General features: G+C 34.4%; 1 protein-coding gene across 1 annotated transcript; it reads left to right on the forward strand.

Annotated features, from left to right (window-relative positions):
• The first annotated feature begins 3568 nt into the window (after positions 1–3568).
• LOC143043761 (uncharacterized) lies at positions 3569–6397 on the forward strand. Its single transcript, XM_076215941.1, has one exon. It carries the CDS (start codon positions 3608–3610, stop codon positions 6395–6397), a length of 2790 nt encoding a protein of 929 aa, XP_076072056.1. The 5' UTR covers positions 3569–3607.
• The last annotated feature ends 4067 nt before the right edge of the window (positions 6398–10464 follow it).

Consider the following 10464-nt stretch of genomic DNA (forward strand, 5'->3'; position numbering starts at 1 on the left):
TCAGTCTATTATTTATATGACTTATAATCCTTCAGTGACAATTTTTATCAAATGTTCTGCGTTTTGCTTATCATCTTGTAAAATATAGCAAATAGAATTTGACTGTTTGAAAACCAAATAGGATCAGCAAGACTAGATTAACAAAAATAGTCAAATGACCAACATTGTCAGTCGACTCCTTTTTGGACGTTTTAAACTTTAAAGACACTTTTTACCTATTTTAAGTTTTCGTCTATCATTTTGAAAACGCTGATAGATAGTGAAAAACATCAATGATTTCAAATGATTCAATAATTGCCGAAATCGTCATTGACTCCAATTGTTACTTTTATCTTTTTTTGCGTTTTGTCATTCATACTTAAAATTATCAATATATAGTATGGTTTACAAAAATATGAACAGCAAGAGAAAATCTGCAAGTAAGATTACATAAATGCTAAAATCATCTGATGACACTTTAATGACTTCTTTTTTTTTGTTGCGTTTTTTACTTTTATCTTGAAAACTAAAACATATCAATAGTATTTGTTTATCGGAAATACGGTCAACATTAACAAAAATCTAAAATAAGTTCACCATATTTTTATGAAAAACCCCTATAGAAGATAAACAGAAAATGTAAACAGACTAAAAGAGGGACGAAAGATACCATAGGGACAGTCAAACTTATAAATCGAAAATAAACTGATAACGCCATGGTTAAAAACAAAAAAGACAAACAGACAAACAATAGCACACATGACACAACATAGAAATCGCATAAAGAATAAGCAACTTCAAGCAATACAAGATAAGCAAATTGTTTGTGTTTAAATCATGTACTAGTCTACAATGTTAGAGAATTTAGATTGTTAACACATAGAACTAGAAACACAAGGTCTGCAGAGCTTCTTTTAGTTTAAAAGTAGTCGTAGATTAAACAATGTCCCCCAATGAGAAGTTACATTTCTCAAGAAAAATAAACAAGTTTCAAATCAAGAACTTGTGCATATCAAAAGAATTTACAATTCAAGAATGAAATAATACTACAATATTCCATACAATATTACCTTTGCCGACTCATGTCATGTATACGATAAAATCATAGACAGTAAAAACAATGCTTAAGTTAAGTGTATGTGTCAAGGAAATAAATTGAAGGCTAGAGTACGATTTGCTTAAGATCGTCCAGTTGACGTCATACATACTGGAGCTCTTTATAGCTTGCAGTTCTGCGTGAGCTAATGCCCGGTGCTGAAGACTGTACTTTCATCTGTAATGTTTTACTTTTACAAACTGTGACTTGGATGGAGAGTTGTCCCATGGCACTCATACACCATCTTCTTCGAATTATTTGTGCTGTAAGATCAATTTTGGTCAGATCTTAAATAATTCTTAACAATGTTTTACATTTTGTTACTTTCGCCGCAACCGCTGCTTTAGAAAATTTTGTGTCTAGGGATTTGATATCATCTTTGGCAACTTTTTGCTACAGGACATCTTTTTCCGCGGTATCGGCCGTAAAGTGTTTCCAGAATCTAATGGGTCCGAAAAATGCACCAAATCATTGTTTGTTACTATTTATCCAAAATAACTCTTTAAAACTTAGAATAACTCTTAATTCTAACATGACGTCCTTAAAACGCTTGAGTACACACCCGTGGTAAAATATGAATATATTGTTTGGGCTGTTCCGATCATACTCCCACGTCATATGTTTTTTTATGAATGAGCTACCCGACGTCATAGAAGGATGACGTCAGAATATAAGCATTTTACGGGAAAGTACACGATTCTAAAACCGAAAATCATCTCAACAAGGAAACGTAAACAAACATTTCTAAAATGAGTGTCACGATCCAGATGAATTTTATAGAGTAATTCACATATTTATTCAGTTAAACTTGTATATAGATAATGATTTCGAAATTGTCGTAATGATCAGAGAATTGCACTTGCAGTCTTTGCGCAGGACGCCTTTTTTCACAGTTTATTTTATACATAGTTTTAACATACGCTTTTATGTATATATGTACGTTTGGCCTAAGTTTGGTTCACCTGTGTTTAAACGCACACTGATTAGGCTTAGCCTATTTACACACCTGTTGACTATTTTTAAATAGTGGTCAATCGAGTTCTTCGGACAGGTTTGGCTATTTTTAAACAGTGGTCAGATGAGTTCTTTGGACACGTTGTAATTTTTTTTCTGCTTGGGATTTTCGTGTGGAAGGATGCCACACTCGTTAGAGCATTTTCATTTTGATAGCTAAATTTAACCTACAATGGTTCTACTGTATTAGTGCATCAATTCCGAGGTTCCAGCCTGCACTAGAGTAATACAATGCTGCGGTGTTAAGGAGTGGTCATATGGATTGAACGCATTCATACATAATTCATTAAACAACATATCTACATATTATAGTGAAACTGTCGTGCACGATACCATAACCGTCATAACGATACCATAACCGTCATAACGATACAAAGGGAAGTAATCTGGATATACAAACTACTGAAGCTGTTGAACTATTTATTTGAACTTTAATGTTTAGAATAATTTGATGTATATTTTCTTCTTAATTGTTTTTTTTTTTGTTTGTTTATTAAATAATTTATTAATTCTAATCGTTGATTCTTTAGTCAATATTGTAAAATAGCACTGACAGACTTATCCATCCGTCCGTCCGTGACAATTGGTGTCAGAAGTGGGATAAGTCTGAAGTGTTTTTTTTCTTATACATTTTGAAGTTAAATTTATATTTTCTATAGAAGATTATTGGTTTTTTTTATACATTGAATATACATTTATAACGTGTAGTAAAGCTTACTATTGTATTTTTCAGAAACTGTAATGTCGACAGAATCCTGATAGTCTGGAACCTCAGAATTTGTAAATTTCTACACTACATTGCCTCGGTGTTGTTGCACGCTGCAAGTACAAACAGTAGATTTAATGTAGGTATTGTTATTTAGAGTAAATTTAGACTAAGGCTATTGTTTATTTTGTGTTGCGATTGACACTTGTGGACCAGGCTATGGTCAACTGTGATACTAAAGCGTAGTGTTACGTGATATAGATATGTGATATATTTAGCATTGTCCTTGGTCTAGTTTATTGTTACATAGCAAGTCATATTAGCAGGAATCAATCATGGAGAGTCTAAAAGAGTTACGACAGTATGGTGAGTCATTGGGGTTAGCCAATGAAGATTTAATTAGGTTCATTGAGTCACAACAGGCGAAACAACGCGATGATAGACGTTTTGAAAGAGAAAGAGAGAAGGAAGAATGGGAAGTTGAAAAGGTAAGATTAGAACATGAATTGGAATTGAAAAGGCTAGATAATACTCGTTTATTTGAAACTGAAAAACACAGGGAAGAAAAAGGTAATGTTAACCCCTCAAAGGTACCTAAACTACCTCCTTTTGAGGAAGGTACTGATGATATGGATGCATATTTGCGTCGTTATGAAAGGTATGCTATATCGCAAAAATGGGACAAATCAATATGGGCTTCTCATTTGAGTGCACTTCTTAAAGGTAATGCATTAAATGTGTACGCTTTGCTGCCATCAGACCAAGCATTAGATTATGATGCTCTTAAGACATGTTTGTTGAAGAGGTATAACATGACTGAAGATGGTTTTAAGCAGAAGTTTAGATCTTGTCGTCCAGAGTTTGGTGAAACGTTTCAACAGTTTTCTGTTCGTTTGGGTAGTTATTTTAGTAGGTGGATTGATATGTCTAATGTTTTGAAGACGTTTGATGGACTTTATGATCTTATGTTAAGAGATCAGTTTTTACACATATGTAATAACGAGGTAATGTTATTTCTGAAAGAGAGAGTACCAAAGTCCATAGATGATATGACTCGGTATGCTGATCAATTTAAGGAGGCAAGGCGAGTAAATATAGTATCACTTACAAATCAGACTCAAAAAGGTAAGCCACAGCCGTCTCAAAAACCCAACAATGCACGGAACCAAGAACCGCCAAAGGAAAGTGACAGAGATAGAAATAGACATACAGGAGGTTATGGTGGTGGAAACAGATTTGATAGAAAGTGCTTTAAGTGCAACAAATCAGATCACTTGATATCGAACTGTCCATTATTAAAAAACAAAGTTGGTAATATACAGAATAGTGGTTCACGAGTAAAGGAAACTCCTATTTGCGGTAATGTTATTACTCTAACTGATAGCATTATTACTACACAGGTTAGTAGTCTTACAATACCTGAACAGTGTGAAAAGAAACCAATCAAAATGCCTGTAGCTAAAGGTAAGTTAGGTAACCGTGTTGTGACAGTACTTCGCGATACAGAATGTAATGGAGTCGTTATAAAGAAAAGTCTTGTAAGTATAGATTGTTTTCTAGATGATTATCAGACATGCGTATTAGCTGATGGATCGAGTGTTAAAGTACCTATAGCTATAATTACTATAGACAGTCCTTATTATCAAGGTGAAGTAAAAGCATGGTGTATGGAACAACCATTGTATGATGTTATTATAGGAAACATAGATGGTGCTAGGGAGCCTTATGATCCCGATATACCTCCGTCGGTAAGTGTAGTAACTCGACAGCAAGCAAAGAATAGAGATAATCCATATCCGAAATTAAAAGTTCCAGGAAGTATTAAGGATGTTAGTCTAGAGGACATTGAGAATGAACAGCAGTCTGATGCAAGTTTGTCGAAGCTTAGACAGTATGTTGCTGAAGGCAGAAACTTTGAGAAGACCAATGGTACAAAAGTAAATTACAAAGTGAAGAAGAAACTTGTGTATAGAGAATTTATGTCACCAAAAGTAGAAAATGGTAAGTTATTCCGTCAGTTGGTCGTTCCTGAAGTTTATAGAAGCGATGTCATGAAATTAGCACACGAGTCATTGATGGCTGGACATATGGCTACACGACGTACAGTATATCGTGTATTATCAGAGTTTTACTGGCCAGGAGTTGAATCCGATGTCAAGCGGTATTGCCAGTCCTGTGATATTTGCCAACGCACTGTACCAAAAGGTAAGCAAGTGAGAGCACCTTTGGGTAAAACCCCTATCATAGATGTACCTTTTCGCAGAGTAGCTGTAGATATAGTTGGACCTTTAGTACCAGTAACTGATAAAGGAAATCGTTATATACTAACTCTTGTTGATTACGCTACAAGGTATCCAGAAGGAGTAGCGTTACCATCTATAGAGACAGAAAGGGTAGCGGAAGCATTGATTGATATATTTTGTAGGGTAGGTTTTCCAAGAGAGATGTTGACAGATATGGGCGCACAATTTACTTCCAATTTAATGTCTGAGGTGAGTAGACTGATTTCTCTTCGGCAGCTTACTACTACACCGTATCATCCTATGTGTAACGGACTCGTTGAAAGGTTTAATGGTACGATGAAGATGATGTTGAAACGACTATGTGCAGAGCGTCCGCGAGATTGGGATAAGTATTTAGGACCAGCATTATTTGCCTACAGAGAAGTACCTCAGGAGAGTGTTTTATTTTCCCCATTTGAATTGGTATATGGTTGGCCAGTCAGAGGTCCAATGACAATTCTTAAAGAATTGTGGACTAGAGAAATTACTGATCCTGAAGTGAGGTCCACATACGAGTATGTTATCAATTTACGAGAAAGATTGGAATCGACTTGTGAATTGGTTAAACAAAACTTAGAGAAAGCTTCACGTAAACAGTCACGTATATATAACAGAAAGTCACGTTCAAGAAAGATGAAGGTAGGTCAAAAAGTATTGGTGCTACTACCTACTAAAGCAAATAAGTTGCTGATGCATTGGAAAGGACCATTCTCTATAGTAGAAAAGATAAGTGATCTTGATTACAGAATTGATATGAGAGGTAAACTTAAAATGTTTCATGTCAACATGTTGAAACTGTATGTTGAACGTGAGCAAACTAACGTGTGCGTTAGTGCACCAGATCACAAGGTAAGTTTTGTTGCTACAGTATCAGTTATAGATCTCGAAAATGAAGATACAGACGATGTGAACAATTACGAAAGTGAGTTAATCGAAACGCCTGTTGCAGTTGCTAAGGAGACATTACGAGATGTTCATATCAACGAAGCTTTAAAAGCAAATGAAACAGTTAAGGTACAGTGTTTACTAGATAAGTTCTCACACGTGTTGACAGATATTCCAGGTAGGGCAAATGTACTACAGCACGATATCAAGTTGACTTCTGATGATCGTGTTCGATTTAAACCTTATCCCATACCATATGATATGCTAGACACGGTAAATAAGGAAGTCGATAAGATGATAGAAATGGATATCATTGAGCGATCAGATAGTCCTTATTCAAGTCCATTTGTGATTGTGAAGAAGAAAGATCAGAGTAATCGGTTTTGTATAGATTTTCGAGGTTTAAATAGTATTACAATTTTCACCTGTGTTTAAACGCACACTGATTAGGCTTAGCCTATTTACACACCTGTTGACTATTTTTAAAAAGTGGTCAATCGAGTTCTTCGGACAGGTTCGGCTATTTTTAAACAGTGGTCAGATGAGTTCTTTGGACACGTTGTCATTTTATTTCTGCTTGGGATTTTCGTGTGGAAGGATGCCACACTCGTTAGAGCATTTTCATATTTGATAGCTAAATTTAACCTACAATGGTTCTACTGTATATAGTGCATCAATTCCGAGGTAAGTGTTTTATTCTTACATATATTATTACTTTTCTGTGTCTCACTTTTGTTTATCAAATTTCCGAAACTTTCAGACTTCTGCAGACAATTTTCCATTGTGTAAATTGTTTAATTTATAATGCTTTGTAAAAGGATTTAAAGATATGAAAACCATGTTTTATATTCAGATATTTGCGGTTTTACTAGTGAACAAGAACACGATTGTTAATTACGGGTACAAATTGAATGTATGTGATATTTATGTGTACAAGGTTCCGAATTTCCTGATGTACGTGAAACTATCATGCAAATTATGATATTTATTACAGTATGACACATTTTGCTGCATATACAATGTGCGTATTTATCTACGTAAATTAATAGAATATATATGTTCATTTTATGAACGTGAGATTATAGAGTTCATGTTTATGTTGCATGAACGTGCAGGTAAAATGCATATCTAAATTGATAATCGTACTAAAGATTTTGTACAATTATATTATTGCTAGGTTCCAGCCTGCACCAGAGTAATATAATGCTGCGGTGTTAAGGAGTGGTCATATGGATTGAACGCAATCATACATAATTCATCAAACAACATATCTACATATTATAGTGGAACTGTCGTGCACGATAACATAACCGTCATAACGATACAAAGGGAAGTAATCTGGATAATATACAAACTACTGAAGCTGTTGAACTATTTATTTTGACTTTAATGTTTAGAATAATTTGATGTTTTTTTTCTTCTTAATTGTTTTTTTTTTGTTTGTTTATTAAATAATTTATTTATTCTATTCGTTGATTCTTTAGTCAATATTGTAAAATAGCACTGAAAGACTTATCCATCCGTCCGTCCGTGACATCATGCATGCAGAAATATCCTATTTTATATGTCTTGATATATAGATAATATGCAATATAGTCATTTAAAATACCTTCATTCAATCTTTTGACATTATAGTTCATTTTTTGCACTTAGATAACTGTTCTATAAAATTGATGGCGGTGATACCAAATGCATATTCAAAGTTCTAATTTGAAGACAAATTTACAACACTTGACAAAAATCCTTAAGGACAGCCTTTTGTTGATCAAGGCGGTTTTTTTTCCAAATTTATATATTCGGGTTGCTGTCTCACGGACGTTTAACAAACATCTCTCAGTAATTTGGTGTGACCATTTCATGGATTTTGCTCTTTATTTATGTATGAATTGCAATGTCAAATCTGTATTTAATATAAATATACATCAGAATTGAGGACATGAAACCGTCTTTTCAAAATACCAAAAGTCCTCTCTATAACGGATCTAGTACTGGCATGGCATCCGTTGAACCTTTGCTGGTGTCTCACTGTTGGATTGGTATATGGAGTAAGCAGGTAAGGGCGACAAGCATATCGACTGTTCCCAAAAATAACACCATCTATCAATCCCCTGTGATTTGTCTGGAGGTAATTAGACAAAGTTGATGTGTTGAATATGTGGGAGTCGTGAGTGGAGCCTGGCCAGTTTGCAAATATATTGGTAAACCTGCCTGTAAATATAAATTCAGTGTTTTTTAAAAAAAAAAAAAAAGACAATTTAAAATAAATAGCAGATTCTTTAATTATGCAAGTACATTAACGCACCTGCTAAAAAGAGAATTTTTAAATCACAAAGAGTAAAAGAAATAAATGCAAACCACACGGTATCATAGACAAGTCATATTAATTTAATTTAACTAGAGTTATGCCGCTTTGTACCGTGATTTGAAGTTCTTAGTCGTATAAAGCAAAACAACAATGTTGCATATTGAAGAGTAGTTTATGTTTTTACCTTTCTGTGTTGACAAGATGAATAAAATGGAAACTTTTAATCTTTTTCAAGTGTTATAAAGACCGGACTCAAATTAATCGAACTTTCAAAATTTGGGTCGAAACAGAAGGACCCAGTTGTCTCTATTGACAATGTCAAGGTAATTTTAAAGGGAGAGAACAATTTTTTAAAAAGATCAACAACGACAAAATCGGGAATGGCAAAATACAGATTAAAATACCTTCAACATCACAGACAGCTTGCACATTTATGCTGTGGTATCCCTTTCTGTTTACATAGGATGGTTCATCATCTGATGGTGCCTGTATTCTCACATGTGTGCAGTCAATGCACCCCAAAACATTCGGAAAGTTACTTTGCCTGTAAAACCCACATTTTATCCTGTTGATCGAATCCACATCTGTAGGCCAACTCACAAAATCGTCCGTAATGTCAATCAAGGCATCTGTCACATCATATACAACACGAGAAACTGTTCTTTTGTCATACCCCAATGTATCTCCAATAACTTGCAAGAATGAGCCAGCTGCATAGAAACGCAGTGCAATAATACTTGCTGTTCAACGGTCAGTGCTGTTGCTTTATTAGTTGGCCTTCTGAGTCTGTCTTGTAGAAGCTTACAAAGGTAAGCAATTGAGTCCTTGCCAAATCTATACCTCCTTCTAAGTTCATCGCCATTTAAATTTGTTAAATGTGAAATAGTTCCTCTAAAAACTCTGTCCTTTCTGGGTCTTAGTGGTGGCATTAACAAAGCAGCCATTTTCTAATTATACCTTAGTTAACTGGTTTAACGCTGCTACCTACCATCGTTAAATTTCACTCAAGTTAAGAACATTATAACGGAGCGTTAAAACTAACTATGAGATGAACAACAGGATTAACGAGACGTTAAATTTTAACGATACGTTAGCAAAATTTAACGGAGCGTTAGTGCTAACGACAAGTTGAACAACTGGCCCCAGCTGGGCGTGGTTTATCTGTTTAGAATGATATCGCAATTCGATAATTATAAAATTAAAGCAAACTTTATGTTGTTCTCATATACTGAAAAAAAAACCAACTGCACTTAAATGAACGGCTTTTACGTATAGTTATCACTATGACAGGTCTTCACTTTATCCTATAGAAATAATACAGTACCTCAAGCTTTGAACAATTTGAATTTTAAAGAATTTTTTTCTTCTTTCTCAATGACATAAACATAATAGTTTTGGAAGACCTGGCCATTTTCGTGATACATGTACTGCCCGTAGGATAGTGGTTTTGACTGATACAGCGATATTGACATCATCTACGACTCTATTATCGCTTTCTGTGGGCAGTCTATGTATCACAATAATGACCAGTATGTAATTACCAAAAAATTTGTTAAAATATACAATTATTGTTGAGAAATAAGTTCTGGTCAGTGTCGTCACTGGCATTGTTTTATAATGGACTTTCTCGACTCCATAATAAAAAGAGTCGGACTTTTCTTTGTTTTCGTTCACTGCATTTCCCACTACAATGAAATTGGTATTGTTAATGTTATTTTGATGAAATTAATAAAACACTGGATAGCAATGAGAACTTCAAAGTATAACCGCAAAACACCGTGACATGACAAACTCATAGTCAGTGGTTGTCGTTTGTTTATGTGTTACATATTTAATATTCGTTCATTTTTTTATATAAATAATGCCGTTAGTTTTCTCGTTCGAATTGTTTACATTGTCATTTATGGGCTTTTTATAGCTGACTATGTGGTATGGGCTTTGCTCATTGTTGAAGGCCTTACGGTGACCTATTTCTGTGTCATGTTGGTTTCTTGTGGAGAGTTGTCTCATTGGCAATTATACCACATTTTCTTTTTTATATTAGGTGACATGAATGCTAAAGTAGGAAATGACATCTTAGATAGAGAAAGAGTTACGGGAACACATGCACTTGGCACTATAAACAAAAATGGTGAACTATTTGACGTTAACTTTTATGGAGATAACGACCTTGTTGTTAGATGTACACTTTTCCAAA

Source organism: Mytilus galloprovincialis, chromosome 8, assembly GCF_965363235.1.
Source record: "Mytilus galloprovincialis chromosome 8, xbMytGall1.hap1.1, whole genome shotgun sequence".
NCBI classification, from domain to species: Eukaryota; Metazoa; Mollusca; class Bivalvia; order Mytilida; family Mytilidae; genus Mytilus; species Mytilus galloprovincialis.

Excerpts from the sequence above, each read along its gene's own strand:
- LOC143043761 (XM_076215941.1), top strand. The coding sequence starts at position 3,608 with ATGACTGAAGATGGTTTTAAGCAGAAGTTTAGATCTTGTCGTCCAGAG.